This window comes from Triturus cristatus, chromosome 12 (genome assembly GCF_964204655.1).
Source record: "Triturus cristatus chromosome 12, aTriCri1.1, whole genome shotgun sequence".
Classification (NCBI taxonomy): Eukaryota; Metazoa; Chordata; class Amphibia; order Caudata; family Salamandridae; genus Triturus; species Triturus cristatus.
Window position 1 is genome coordinate 198857755 of NC_140595.1, and position 15710 is coordinate 198873464.

General features: G+C 45.1%; 1 protein-coding gene across 7 annotated transcripts in view; it reads right to left on the bottom strand.

Annotated features, from left to right (window-relative positions):
• IL34 (interleukin 34) overlaps positions 1–15710 on the bottom strand; it is an 851078-nt gene that overhangs the window by 614590 nt on the left and 220778 nt on the right. For all 7 annotated transcript variants that reach the window (XM_085639839.1, XM_085639840.1, XM_085639838.1 and 4 more), the window contains exon 2: positions 8822–8934. In XM_085639839.1, coding sequence (XP_085495965.1) covers positions 8822–8934 — 113 coding nt within the window. The remainder of the gene's footprint in view (positions 1–8821; positions 8935–15710) is intronic.

Here is a 15710-nt window from a genome sequence, read left to right on the forward strand (position 1 = left end):
GGAGGGTGGACTGTTTTGTCCCTTCTGTGAACATTTGTACGACGCCTGTAATGCAAACAACCCGGGGAGAACATAACCGTGACACGGCTGGCTGATCGGTGTGAGATCGGATCGGACATTTGAAACAGCGAGCATCCATTCATAGATTTGCTTGTTGTGTCACACGGTGTGACACAAGTTACACAACAAGCAACTCTATGAATGGATGCTCGCTGTTTCAAATGTCCGATCCTGCAGCAGCACACTTAAAAAGCCCTTAGCCCATACATGACAGTAACCCGATTCAAGGCCCCATTCTCCCGATTTTTTTTTTTACAATCTCCCACTTTGCTCTTTTGAAATGTTGGCATGTACGAAAACCAAACGTGCATTTGCGTTTCAAATGTCCGATCCTGCAGCAGCACACTTACAAAGCCCTTAGCTCACACATGACAGTAACCCGATTCAAGGCCCCAATCTGATTTTTTTTAAAAAATCTCCCACTTTGCTCTTCTGAAATGTTGGCATGTACGAAAACCAAACGTGCATTTGCGTTTCAAATGTCCGATCCTGCAGCAGCACACTTACAAAGCCCTTAGCCCACACATGACAGTAACCCGATTCAAGGCCCCAATCTCCCGATTTTTTTTTTTTAAATCTCCCACTTTGCTCTTCTGAAATGTTGGCATGTACGAAAACCAAACGTGCATTTGCGTTTCAAATGTCCGATCCTGCAGCAGCACACTTACAAAGCAAGCCCTTAGCCCACACATGACAGTAACCTGATTCAAGGCCCCATTCTCTCGATTTTTTTTTTACAATCTCCCACTTTGCTCTTCTGAAATGTTGGCATGTACGAAAACGTGCATTTGCGTTTCAATCAAATGTCCGATCCTGCAGCAGGCAGCACACTACTGTCGAGGGAAGCAGTTTTTCCTGCCAAACACAGTGTGTGCAATCCTCGCTGACGTACACAGCAGTTGAAAGGCGCGCGACTGAGGGAATGCTCATGACGCATTATTTAATTGCAGAAGCAGGAGGGTGGACTGTTTTGTCCCTTCTGTGAACATTTGTACGACGCCTGTAATGCAAACAACCCGGGGAGAACATAACCGTGACACGGCTGGCTGATTGGTGTGAGATCGGATCGGACATTTGAAACAGCGAGCATCCATTCATAGATTTGCTTGTGACACAAGTTACACAACAAGCAACTCTATGAATGGATGCTCGCTGTTTCAAATGTCGATCCGATCCTGCTGCAGCACACTTACAAAGCCCACACATCACAGTAACCCGATTCAAGGCCCCAATCTCCCGCTTTTCTTTTTAAAATCTCCCACTTTGCTCTTAATGTTGGCATTGGCATGTATGGGAATGGGCCAGATCGGAATGCCTAATCAAAATGATAATGAGCTGTGCAGTACTCATCAATGGACAAGTCAGGGACAACAGTACACAAGAATTGTCACCACCACGACGAGTCGACGACACACACGAGTCACACGACGGGTCCGGGAGAGCTGACACACACTGTACACCGCCGCCACGAGGTGTGTATGCAGACAGTGTGGCACCGCGTGCGTGATGACGCGACAGACTGCATAGAGTGCGCACCTCATGGCCAATCACTGTCACTGTGTTCAGACATAAGACAGACATAAGACATAAGCCACAGTGATTGGTCATAGTTGCGCGGCACCCAATGCAGTTTCTCGTAGGCTGCCGTGCGGGGTCTGAGAGACTGTCTTAGGCTCTCAGCCAATCCATTAGCAGCGCCTGCCCTGGATTGGCGAAAGAGCACGGATAGGGCTCGCCCGGATACCGAGAGACGGGGCTGCTGCATGAGGCAACCCTCGGCCTCTCGGCCCCTTCCTCTCAGTAGTAGTACATGGCAGACAGTGCGACGAATGCGCATGCTCGTGCTTGTCGTGAGACAAACTCGAGCATGCACAAATAAATTGCGAGCCGCTGTCAACTGTGTCAGTGCTCGCCCCCCGGCCCCACCCCCTTCATGTCCGACGCAATAAATATATTCATTGCATTGCTGGTCTGGGATTTGCATTTGCGTGCGTGCGTTCGCGTTAAGTGGGGCTCCGCCCCTGCGCCCGAATGGACGCAACGCCACTGGGGAGAGTACAAGTACTCTTCTAGAAGAAATGTCTGCCCATGTAAGGTAACTTAGCTGGTTCCCTAACTCATCATCATCATCGTAATCTGCACGGTAGCCAACAACCTCTCCGCACGAGATGGCCTAGTTCATTGTTCATTGGTAAAATCCTATGGTCCATTTAGGGAAAAGCCAACTTGCGAACATCAGTTGGTAGGAAGAATGTTCTCTTTCCAATCTGAATGCACTGGTAATGCCAAAAGCCCTGTCGACATGCAGGCACCAAGTGTCTCCACTGATAGACAGAAGCAGTACAGGTAGCACTTATATGTTTCCCTTTCAATAGGTGAGGATCACTGAATATAGCAATACACGGCTCGCTTCGCTGGTAAGTAAGTCCCGGCCATGTCAGAGGTACTTGGGCCATTGAGGGTGGCATCATGTTTGCAGTGCTGTTAACCTGGGACATTGCAAGGCAGAACCACTCTTGCTGCAGCTGTCATCACTACATCACTCACTGCCTCTAACACCTTCATCAGCAGTAAAATCTTGCCACATCCACTAAATGCAAACATGTCTCACGTAATGCACGCTGAGAACCTTTGTTTTTCTTGACACTCAACCGCCACATGGTCCATGAGCGCATTATACAGTTCTGGTTCAGAAGATGCTCATCACTGTCCTTCAATGACATGATGTGGGACCCATTTTGAAAACATGTAGGCATCCTCTTGTAGACTACCACCTTCTCCAGTCTCACGCCCCTAGCCACTGTCCGAGCTATTTCTCTGGGAAACAAATTGTTCTAAGAGTAAGTCTTAGATCAGTATCTTTCTGTCTCCCCCCTCTCGTATACCTCCTAAGCTGACTTAGTCTTAAAAGGTTGTACTGCCAAGCTGTATTTTCTGGTGGTAAGATTCTGCTTGAAGAGTTAATTCGACAAATGCAATGTCTTATTTTATCTCTTTGCTACCTCTAGTTTGACGTTGATCTAGTCATTATTTTCCTGTAAAGCACTACTGTGATTGCTTATGCCCCATCTCTTATTGAAGGTGTGCCCTTTCGTCATTCCTCCTCCAATAAACAATGCGCCTCCTCCTTTATGCAAATGTTCTTACCGCCATCTGGAGGTTGGGCCAACTCATCCTCCTCTAAAAGTTTAGGCAAATTCCAGTTTAGCTCACAGTACAAACATGATAGTCAGAACTTCCACCACCTTCATGCACACAAAAAACACCAAAGCCACATTTCTGACAAACTGATCCACAATAATATTACAACACACTTATCCTACACATCAGGTCCACAAGGATAACATAACACACAGGCTACCTGCACAATCATGCGCACCTCACAGCATCATATCCATAAGGATGGCAAAGCATGCCATGCTAGCAGCACAACCTTTTCGTCACACACCAATTCCTATCAAAGCCAACAGTTTTGCAGTCAGAACTTGGTCCACCCTCACACCAACACAGCTCAAAAGGTGTATTGCTGGCATTGGTATTGCCTACTAACAACACACAACTAGCCAAGCAATGGAAAACTGTTCACCTTAGCCAGAACGAAATTAACAGTTAAATTATGAGATTCGCTTACCCGGACATCACCAATTTTTGAGTCCCTGTCTAGTTTCTCAATCTATGGTCTCTAGTCCGCCCTTTGTTTTTCTGACAGGGAAGATGACTCTCGTTTCCCGCCCCTCGTCTTTGTCCCCAGCCCAGCATGAGTCATAAGTGCAACTTACACCCACCTTAGTCATGTAATTGTCATCCACCTCCTGTGGCAGATTCCGCTTACAGGGCACTGAGGGTAGATCCAAGCCTAGGAATCATGACTTAGGGGGTTCTATGATATGTTGGAGATAAGGAACACCTGTCTAGGGGACTTTGCGCCTTGCTTTTCACACTTGCCCATCCACTGTACTGGCTTCTATTGTTCTGAATCACCACTCTGATATTACTGAGGGCCCACAGCAAGGTCTATGTGGAGCAGAAAGGCTGGATGGCATGACGTAGGCTTAAACATAGACCACACGTAAAGCTGAACAGAGCTGTAAGATATTCTGTTATCGCTCTATACATAACCAGGACTACAGGTAGCTTGCTTCAGGCTCCACGTTACTAGATCAATGCTCCTCCAGTAAGGTCTGGAAGATTTCAGACTTGCTCCTGAACTGTGGAACTTCAGAACACTTAACTTTTGTCCACCCCTGAGTCTGTGTGCTACCTCCCTCCTCTGAGCCTGTGTACTACCTTCCCACCTTTGAGCTTGTGTGCTATCTGTACATCTCTGAGGCTGTGTACTACCTTCCCACCTTTGAGCCTGTGTGCAATATGTACCCCCCGGAGCCTGTGTGCTTCTTTCCCACCACTGAGCATGTGTGCTACCTTCCCACTTCTGAGCCTGTGTGCTGTATATCCACCCTCAAGCCTATTTGCTGCCCGTCCACCTCTGAACCTATGTGCTCCTGCCTACCCTGAGCCCACCTAAAGTTACCAGTGTAATCCATGTATGTGTTTGCTTAGGCTTGCTTGCTTGCTTACATTCTCTTCCTGACTGGGCAGTCATGTAATTCTCTGTCGCAAAGTCCTTCAAGTTTTGCCAATTGAGCTGTGTTGTCTGCACAACTCTAAGCTCCAGGTTCAAAATCTGCCTCCCTTCTCATCTTTTGATGCGTACCGTGATGTTTTATAGCACTTGCATGAACTCAGGTTTACAGTGCTCACTTCTAGTTCTTTTCTTTGCTGTGTTTCTCTCTGTGAGCATAGATGGCTCTGGTAAGCCATAAGTATTTAAGAACTTTAAAATCAACCAGACACAACATACCAATCAAAGACGTCAAACAAGTTCAGGCCGAATGTAATTTTCGCACGGAACCTATATGGACCACCACAAGTCTCACTACAAAGATTTGAACCACCACTACAGACCAGCCACAGTAATAATATTCACCATGACTTCAGTCAACGAGCAATCCATAAAACAAGTAAAAAGGTGTGCTTAGATTGCAAACAATACAGCAAGGACCTTAAAAAGGCAGACGTTTACCATAACAATGCTCATAACATAACATCATAGCTTTTCCAAGGGAAGGCCCTGTCAGAAAAAGTTAATGCATATTGTGAATATGTGGCATAGGGATTGATCACCTAAAGGCATTGTATGTGATGTGTCTAGATGCCAACCGTCCATCTAATGCCATGCACACAAAAGGCTCTTAAGGACTCTCTGTAGCCTGAGGGGCCTCTGTTAGTGGGGAGCCAGATCAGGAATAGACAGAAAGAATAAATGTGCTGGTCAATGCAGCTTGACCTTGGGGTGGAGGGGTAGCCAAAGGAGTAGAATGACTAGGAGGAAAGTCAGGCTTCTCTGACAATGGCTGAAAGCTGAAACAAGCATTGTCATAGCCTTAAAAGTGTGTAGCCATGCAGCACATTATCCTGGGTGCTGTGTCGCCAAGGATTGAAGAGCTATACAATTGATGCACACTGTTTTTTATTGTGTGTGTGTCAGGGTGATCTATTCCAGTGTGTGTGGCCTATGCCTGATCGCACTAAGAGCACTCTATAAATAATGCATTGTTTACAGTCTGTGTCTGGCTGCAATGAGCTTGCAGTAAACTATTTACAGAGTGTGTTTTGTGTATGTGGTGAGCACATGATACCAACTGTGCAGAAGTAATTATCCCTACGGCTACACTGAGCTTAAAATGCATATTATCAGCATCATGAATACATAGAAATACACATTGGCTTTGTCAGTGCCCAGCCTCTCAGTAAAAATATAAACATAGTGAAAGATGCAGTTGGTAATGTGGTGAAATGTTTACAGTCACATATTCAGGAGGGGGTGTCATGTTTTGCTAAAGTGACATGAGGAAGTAGTGAGTTGTGCTTGTGAGAGCAAAGATCGGGGAGCCGGGAGGAGCATTCCCTGTTCGTGTGCCATTAGATAGAGTTGAGTCGAATGTGTGCTGCGACGAACATTATAAACTGTCCAATTTTCCCTTATGTCACAGGGACTTGTTCACAACAGTGATAAAAAACAAGTACATACAATAGAACAAATAATAAGAAAATGCAGCCACTTCAGAGGCTGCAAGGTCATGGATTTTCTAACCGACTTACTTTCTGGTCTGAGCTTACGTAATTATTGAACAAGGACGTTCAAGCGCTTGGAAGTGGCTGGAAAGCAGGATGTTGGCACTTTACAAAATAATCGAATAAGTAGATAAATTATTTTATTGATAAAACATGTTTGGTGGCACACCATGCCAACTCAATAGCCTTTTTTAATGATCTTAGAAAAGAAGAAACTTTAGGTGATCCTTCAATGATTCGGTCACAAGATTTGAAGGCTGCATTCACATTTATTTATTACTATATCGCTAATACTCCATCAACTGATGGCTTTGGAGCGCTAGGTACCTAAACAGTTTGCTAGAATGGAGGGAAGGTAGAAGATTACATGGAAGTGTACAGAATGTTTAAGATACAAGATATCTTGCGAGCAACCGGTTGAATGTCGTTTCCTTGGTTGTAGCGCTATACAATGTAACACACAAATCAGCCTAGCACGATTAACGCTCAAAAGCAAGCGTTTTTTCGCTAAGATATTTTTAGATTCTCCTTAAGAAATATTAGATGAATTCGAAATATGGACGTCACAGTAAATGTCTTTAGCAAGCCAAATAAATGCTCATTGTTGTTGTTCTTGTTTTTTTTGCACTTGTGGTGCCCAGTTTTTGCAGAACTATTTAAGTAAAACTACTTTTAGGTCATCAATGTTGTGACTTTGGGAGTGATCTCAACCTTTTGTCAAGGCCCAGGTCCGCAACTGCATGAAACTCCACTTAATTAACTGATCACAACCAGCCGAGAAAGGACGCAAAAAAACACGGCGAAGAGACCTAGCTCACGGCAGCCATTATTCCTTCTGTGTTGCAGATAAGCAACTCAATGTGGGCTGCACTCCTGGAAGCACTTACCAGTCGAGTTCCTGAAGAAGGGCTGTTGACTTTACCGCACTGAAAGCGATATTTCTCTGTCACTGTTTATGAGCACGAGCTTCTTATGCCTGCCTGAGCACACACTGCTTTGTATAGGTTACAGAGCCGGTGTAGAAGGCACTGCTAATGCTATCATTTGCCAGGATGTCTCAGTTACTAGAAAGACTGTTTTCCTAAACGGTAATAGCAAATCATTTCCTTACTCAGTCATAACTTGCATACTTAGGAGACCAAATGGCTCAGCAAGTTGATCGATAATCGAACAAGCACGGACTAGAAAATGAACGACACAGGAGGGGGGCAGCAAGCAGCGCAGGAGGAGAGGAAGCAACAAGGTGGGACCCGGGTAGAGGCAGCAAGACCATGGAGATTGGCAGGGGTAGTGCAAATGAAGGCAGGGAGAGACAAGACTGACTGCAAAGCACTGGAAGGATTTCTAAAACAAGCGGGCGATGTGCAGAAAAAACAAGACTATGTTGGGTGGCAGGGGCAGGGCAAACGGGGAAAGGAGAGATTAACTGTAATGCACTGGTAGGAGTGCAAAAAACCCCAAGATTTACCGTAATAGCGATAACATGAACACACGATAACACGATAAATGCCTATAGGTAATTATGGAGCGGGTGTCAGGGAGAACTATCGAGCAGAGAATGGCCAGTAAGATGTGCACTGGCCCGCTGAACCATAGGTAGGAGCAGGCACTCACCTAAACCCTGTATAATCGCGCAGCTTTGATACCTTAGCCTCTTGTCTTTATGGCCCACAGATCTCTGTGTACGTTTGCCGCAATGGTTGATGCGATCCTGTTGAGGCTGGGAGGAGCTCGGTCGTGTACCATGGGGCCATGTTCGAAGGAGAGTCATCAGTGCTGCGAGGGAGTCTTGACTCTCTTGGCAATTGGAAGAATAATTAGGAATAAAAGCAGTATTCAGAATTTTCCTTGCGGGGAGCTAGAAGAATGTTGACGACTTTAGGGAAATGTAACAAGATACAAGATTTATAGGCAACAACAAACACAGGTAGGAGACTAAACAAAAAACAACGGTGCTCAGTGGGAGGAACCAAAAGACAAAAAGGAGGGACAAAGAGGAAGGACTAACCACTATCAAGCAAGCATTTCCGAACGACAATAAAAGGGTCGAATAAAAAGGCAATGTGCGAGCTTAAGCCTACAGAGTGAATACAGCATGTCTCGAAAAGACAGCACAAGCGCTGCCTAGGCACAACCTAAAAAAGACAAAACAACACATTATGGAGGAATGGTATCAAAGTCTTGTGGTAGGCCAGGAAAAAGGATCATATGTAGAGGGCGGGTCTGGTGACAGGGCTAACATGTAAATAGAAGGTCTAGAATATTTATCTTCTGTTTGTTACTAATTAGAAAGAAAATTTAGAAAATGTGCCTTTGTATGCGATGGGCACAATAGGATTTTTACCACATGGAGAGCTTGTGGGGTCTTGTTTTTGTACTGATGGGTTTGGTGCAACTTTAAACGGATGTAATAATAATAGTACTGCCATTTGTAGAGCACGAACAGCTACTTCCGAAGAGGTGTCCTGGCGCTAGATTATATGTAATCTCCTTTTGATGTAAAGGGCGCAATGCAAGTCTTATGTGAAAAGAGGTGCGTGCATAAAGAGCCTCATGTGCAGTATGGAAAGGCAGAGTGTGTGTATAAGGCACATTGCATAGTAGATGGATCGGATAGGCATCTTACCATAAAGGTCACTCGATTCTCGAACTTCAATTTTGCGTGTAGAGTTGCTGGAGCAACACAGTCCAATGAAATAGCATCCACCTTGACAATAACTAGCAACTGTACCATGACACCTGTGGGAAAATGAGAGCAGTGTCAGGAAGTAAAACAGACCAAAGTTCTCATTCCAGCACCATTTGTAAAGCTGTGTGTGTGATATTTAGATGAACTCTCATATAATACTCCACAAATCCCAATGCATTACTAATTTATGTGACAGGAGTCATTATTACTTATTGCCTTAAACCTACGTGGGCCATCACTCGTCCCTGTGAATAACACAACTGCCTATGACGCTCTTTGATTTATTGGGCAAGTAATAAGCTTCTGTGGACTTTGAGCCAGATCGTTCCATTTTGGTGGCAAACCTTTGTTAAATCAAGGGCTTTAATTTCATAAATCAGTGTCAAAAGTAGCAATTCTACTGCATACAGAAGACTGGTCTAGTGGCTAAAATCACAAAAGCTCTTCTGAAACTATCAAGTATTCTGGAGTACAGGGAAAGAAACATTCTAATAATTTATTCAAAATCCAAAGTAAAGGCATATGGTCACCAGACAAAAGAATAACTTAAGAAAGCTCCCTTATCCCTGCCTATATCTTGGAAACACTTTTCTAGGACAGTGTGAAAAGCCTACATTACACAGAGAGGCTGGCCAGAGTCTCTAAGTCCTTTGAAGCAGGTTGTAGTGTAGTTCCTATTTCCCTTATAGGCTATGCGCATTGGAATAATATACACTATAGTTCTGTGTATAGGACTGAGGTCAATATGCTCCTATCGAGTATATTAAACTTAATTACTTGTGTGACAGCTAACTCAGAGGTCATTAGAAACTTCTCGAATGAACAAGAAGGGATTAGTTTCTGACAACCGCATAAACATGACAACTTTGATTCCTTTCAGAATCGGAACGTGTCTCAGAATCGTGGAAACAATAGATAACAGTTTCACTCAGTCAATCATGCATGCTTAGTTTCTTCAGAGTTACACAGAAAATAGGAAGACAGGCGTTTTCAATAAAAAGGATTTATTGAACAGTCTTAGTTCTCATGTAAGAGATATGAGCTGTCACGATCATTAGACAGTAAACAAGATATAATATGCACAGCGTCAGCAGTAAGAAGAAGTAAAACTGCAACAGCATTGTCTTTTAGCTATGACCTATATCTATATACATACACATAAATACACAGGCTAAAAGTGGATACTCATCTGGTGCTTCTAAATAATTCTACCCCAGTGTACCTAACTTCAATGTAGTGCGAGGTAGGAAGTAGGTGTTGATTTAAGCTATAGTTGGTCTGAGCTTACGTTAGTATTTTATATAAGATGCCAAGAATTTCCTTAGGTTCTAGTCAGCTTCATACCTTAGAATGAGAGAGGTGGGAATCTCTTTCCAGATCGCAAACTCTAACACCCCGCAAGGGGTGTTGGAACACTGGAAACTGGAATCTCTGCGTGCAGGAAAGACAGCGTCTGTTCAGTGCGTCAGGCGGGGACTCGAACTCCTTCAGGACTTGCCGTGGCGAGCCGTATAGCCGAGCTGTGCCGTGCAGTGAATTGCTAGGGCAAGTGAAGGTATATTTATACCTGGAAGGTGTCTAGGAATGCTAGCATTAACGTTAAGTCGGGCAGAGGAAGACGTCATGAATGAACCCCTAAGGAATAGTAGTTCATGCATAATAGATGAGTTCTTGGAGAAATCAATAATCCCAGCAGGGAAAATCCCAACGGCTTAAGGGTCTGGTTTCTAGAACTCGTTGTGACGTGGGATGGACGGATGTAGGTGACCATGCCTGTATTTGGATCTGCATGGCCAATGCCTAAATAAGGACTGGAATATTATGCCTAAATAAGGACAAGTCGAATTGTGCCTATGTAAGGACATGATTCAATAGACCTATATACGGGTATCTAAAGTGACACACAACAAGGTCAGCCTACTTATCTGTAAAAAGTCTCTTGCTTGGAGATGCGACGATCTGAAGGAGATGTCAGTTTCTTGCATTAAGGTTAAAGAAAGGTATGGTAAAAATGATTGCAAGTTCCCAGTTTGTCGAAGCAATCTGGACACTGAATGTTAACACACTGAGGGGAAAATTCAGTCTTAAGATAGCAACTCTTAGGCATGTTGTGAAAAGAAGCACTTCAACATCGCAACATCTGGTTGACCTCTGATGATGGAGAAGGTCTATGACAATTCCAAGCCCACCATTACAGCACAAGTTGATTTGCAAGTGACACCGGTAGAAAGTTTATGGTTAATTCAAAATGGCCACCCTGTCACATAAACAATGATCTTGCTGAACAAAGTCTATGCGCAATACCAATCTGACTGCTGGGATAGGAAAATAGAGATGTAGGATCCCTGGGAAGGGGATCTTTTAAACAACCCACAACTGTACCTAGTTGTAGGAAGCTGGCTCTCTATATAGTGCACTAAAACGAGTTACATTATGCAGAGAGTCCGGACGACCCTTATTGGTTTTACAGAGACACAAGAAACAAACCCAAATGCTCTTTTTTGTGGTAGTGTGGGTGAGTAGTTTAGGCTTATCAGAGGGTAGCAATAAATGATACACACACTCAAGAATATATCTGAGACCAATTTAGAAAAATTACACGTATTTTTATAGAAATTTCAACACCAAGTACTTCAGTATCAAGTAAGTACTTTTCGAATTATTGATTTTCACAGGTATGTAAAATGTTCACTTAAATGCGTCTTTGTGAGGTAATACTGCATACAGTTCCTTGCAAGAGGTTTCTGGGGGTCCCCTTCAGGACTTAAGGTGGTAGGAGGGCAAGGTCTACAGAACCACAAGCAGTTAGTCTTTACTTACCCTGGAGCATCCGGGTGCAGATTTGCTGGTCAGGTTGGTACTTTTGCGTGCTACACCAAAAGAGAGAAGGGGCCACCTAGAAACAGGCTGCTTAGGAGGACAAGTCTGGGAGCTCTCAAAGGGGTGCTTAGTTCGTGAGGGCCCTGGGTGCAAGGGAGCGCATGCGGTTCTCAGGGACCCAAGCTGGGGCGCTTGGGTGCGGGGTGGTTAGGTCGGCTGGGCTTGTGCGTCCACGGAGACTAACGGTTATCTATCTCGCCGGTTGAGGGGACAAAAACAGGACAGCTGGGCCACACTTGAAGTGGGTCTCTGTGGTGCTGATGTTTCTCGACTGTTGTTAGGTCTTGGAGTCCGGATTGGACTCAGACAGGCTTTGGTTGCTGCAAGGGGTCCGGTACCCCGGTTATTGATGCTGCATGGCTCCGGTTGGTCCTGGCGCCTTCTCACTTGGTGGAGAAATGGTTTTGACTTCTTGGAGTATGGTGATCTCTTCCTTGGTGGCTGCTGAATTGGTGACACCGGGGAGCAGCAGAATGATGTACCGGACTTTGCTGTTTGGTGCCTGCAAGCTGCAGGGGAGTAGCACCTCTACTCCAAGAGAGATTGCTGGCAATTTGTGAGGTGCTGGCATTCCACCGTGGTTTTTGGCACATGCACAGCAGCCAGACAAGTTGGTTTGTCGTGATTGGCGGGTTCAGGTGCAGGCAGGGTTTGACACCAAAAAGTCACAGCTGGTCCTCAATTCTAGCTTTCGTCGCTATTCTTTGCTCTTTTCTACAGTCCATCGAATCGGAGTTCCTGGTGTCAAGGGTGCCACTTAATATATTCAATTTAGGGGCATTAAAGGGAGTGGGAGTGTAAGGTAGTAGACAATGAGCTACTTACCTTTGGGGTGCCTACAGACGCTATATGACCACTTTCTGTGGGAAGTGGGCATAACCCTGACCGTGTATCTGATTTCACCAAAAACCAAGATGGTGGAATTCTTCTATTCATGTTCACTTCAGGTGCCCATATCAGAGGTGTAACTAGCCTGATAGTATACATGTCTCCTGACTAGCTAATTTGCGCACCTGTCCTGGTGCCAAATGGACTCTAGGCAGAGGGTGGCATTTCCCCTGTCAGGGGGAAGCCGGGGTCGCATATCAAAGGTGGCAGAGGCTTCTGAAGCCTCCTGCCTTGATATGCTGATTACTAGACATCCTGCTTGAAACAGGTGACAACACCTTCGGTTGTAGCAGGCATTATTTCTGCCCTCAGAAAGCACAGAAAGCATGGGTTCTCACCTGCAGGGGGTCAGAATCCCATCTGTGGTTGCAGACTAGTCGACACCTGTTAGCCAGTACACTGGAGGTTGGTAGATTTTCAGGAGGCACCTCTAAAGTGCCCTCTGGGTGCATGTCTTAAAAAAAACACTACTGGCATAATTATGGATTTATTAAGACAAGGTATTTGATACTGAACACCGTATGTTTCAGTGAAGTCATCTTGTAGCTGGGGAACTCATATTAACCAGTGCCCAGCAAATGTACTTAAGATGGCTTCCCTGTTCACTTGTGCTATCTAGTGATTGAACTAGACAGCACAGGGGCATTTCTGCGCATACAGATATGACAGGACATGTAATATAATGCACCATACCTTAGGGCTGTATGGCCTGCTGTATGGGTGACTTACATATATAACATGAAGTGTCTGGGGACATGGCACACATGGTGTGTGGCAAGTTGTTTTTTCACTTTTGTCTTCACCATTTCGCACAGCCTGCAATGGCAGTCTACATGGGTTTTATGGTAGGACCCTTAGGGTGACACAATACATGCTGCAGCCCTTAGGGACCCTCTTTAGTACCCATGCCTTAAGTACCAGGGCACCATTTACTAGGGACTTACAGGGGTGTTACAAGTCTTGCCGATTGTGGAACAATTACACAGTTACCTTGTTTTTGGGAAAGAACACTGGCACTGTGGACCTGGTTAGCAGGAACCCAGTGCGCCTCAGTCAAAACTGCATCCATACAAGGTACAAAATGGAGGTGAACATGTCAATAAGGGGCACTTTCCTACTAGATGCAAGGTCAATCATGATGGAGAGAGACAGTCTGCCAGAAGCAACTACAAGAAACAAAAGATAGGAACAAGTAGATTTGAGTTTTGCAGATGCAACAAGCTGGATGCCGGCATGCTTCACCACATATTCATCGTCTGTACCTAGTATCATCTCAGAAATTTAACTCTAGAATTGTTGGACAAAAGAGCTATTATCATAGTTCCATTCTAAGAACAAGAACTGGGGGATATTTGTGCCTTTTTCTCTTTTTGAGAGCATCAGGAGACTATCAGCATTTCAAAGACTTGAGGGAGAAGAACACATGCATAGCTTTTATATCATTAAGGCAACTTCCTAGGATAAACAGCCTTTACAACAAGGTTTTTACCACATTGTACCTTTACCACGCATTTTTTAGAGTGCATGTTTCTACCACGTGTATGTCCTTGGCGCTGCCCGTGTACTGGGAAGTATTTTTACTATTTTAGAAAAGATATTATTTTAACAGTTTTAATAATGCTGCTATCAAATTTAGAGAGTTGATGGGAAGGGGTGCTACTTACCGTGAGTCAGTTTGCACGTTTACTGGGGCTTAATCTTGCTGGAGGGTACTGTCGCCCTGTTCCACCGCAGCTGGTGCCGTTTGCGCAGAGGGCGTTGCGACGTATCCTCTGCTTGATAACTGCATTTCCGGCTTCCGCACTTCCGGCCTCAGAGTGTGTGGTGCGGGTGGAGTGGTCTAGTGCTCCCAGCACACACACTACTTATCCCATGAGGAAGCGGGTACGCAGCGGGCGCGCCACTTCCGCGCCGAAGGCGTGCCTAAGGCAAGCCCGTCAGCATCCCAGAGGTGGCCGGCGCCAGAAATGCTGCCGGTTCTTCCAGTAGGAAGGTGTACTACAGTAGGACTGAATTGCTCGACATTGGCAAACGGGTGAGCTGTTGTTCTCCAAAAACCATTAACCCTGCAACGAAACCGCTTGTATGTACCCTTTGTTCCTGGGCAGATGGCCTTTATAGTAGAGGGCTCAATGGGGAAAGTGTTACCAAGCAGACCGGTAGTACACTTCTTGATTTGTGTTCCTGGGAGGGTGGCCATCCGAAGGCTCTGCTGCTAAACACTCGGTCTATTAAAAAACATGAGTTTCAACTACATGACCTTCTGCTTGATACCAACCCCGATCTAATGTTTGTAACAGAGTCCTGGCTCAAAGAGGGCTCTAATCCCATGATTGCCAGTGCCATCCCCCCAAGCTACCTGATTATAAAGAAGGACCGGATAGTGGGTGGAGGAGGGTGAATTGCCATAATTTAAAAAAAAACTTTCTCATGCTCAATTTTACCTACTGTGGATATCGACGGTGCGGAAGCCCTTGGTTTTCTTTTCACTGCATCCGCCCACCAGACAATATCAGGCATTCTTATTTATAGGCCTCCTGGCCCGCAGGGAAGTTTACTGAGTCACTTAGCCAACCTATTTCTCCGATAGCTACCAAATACAAGCACTGCTTGGTTTTAGGAGATTTCAATATCCATATGGATAACCCAGCCGAGCCTGAGTCAATGAGGTTGCGGGAATCCTTGGAGATTTTTAATCTGGTCCCCTATGTTCATCTCCCCACCCATGAAAAGGGACATATCTTAGACCTGATTTTTTCTAATGGTATAATGGAAACAGACACTCCGCTTCCGCTGGTGTGGTCTGATCATTTTCTATTAAGTTTTAAAATCCCCAAGGATCTATATAACTCGCAATACAGCGGAAAGCCCTGTCCGTGTAGCTTCAGACCCTTCAGTCAGATTACGCCAGATGCCATAAAGGAAGCTATGAGTCAGCACCTGATTCCTTTTAGCGGCGATCCTGAGATAGATGCATTCAGCCTTGAGAGTTGGCTCGAGTGTCGCGCCTCTCACCGGCTCTTGCAGAGCCTACGGGATTGCGGCATTGGGGGCACGT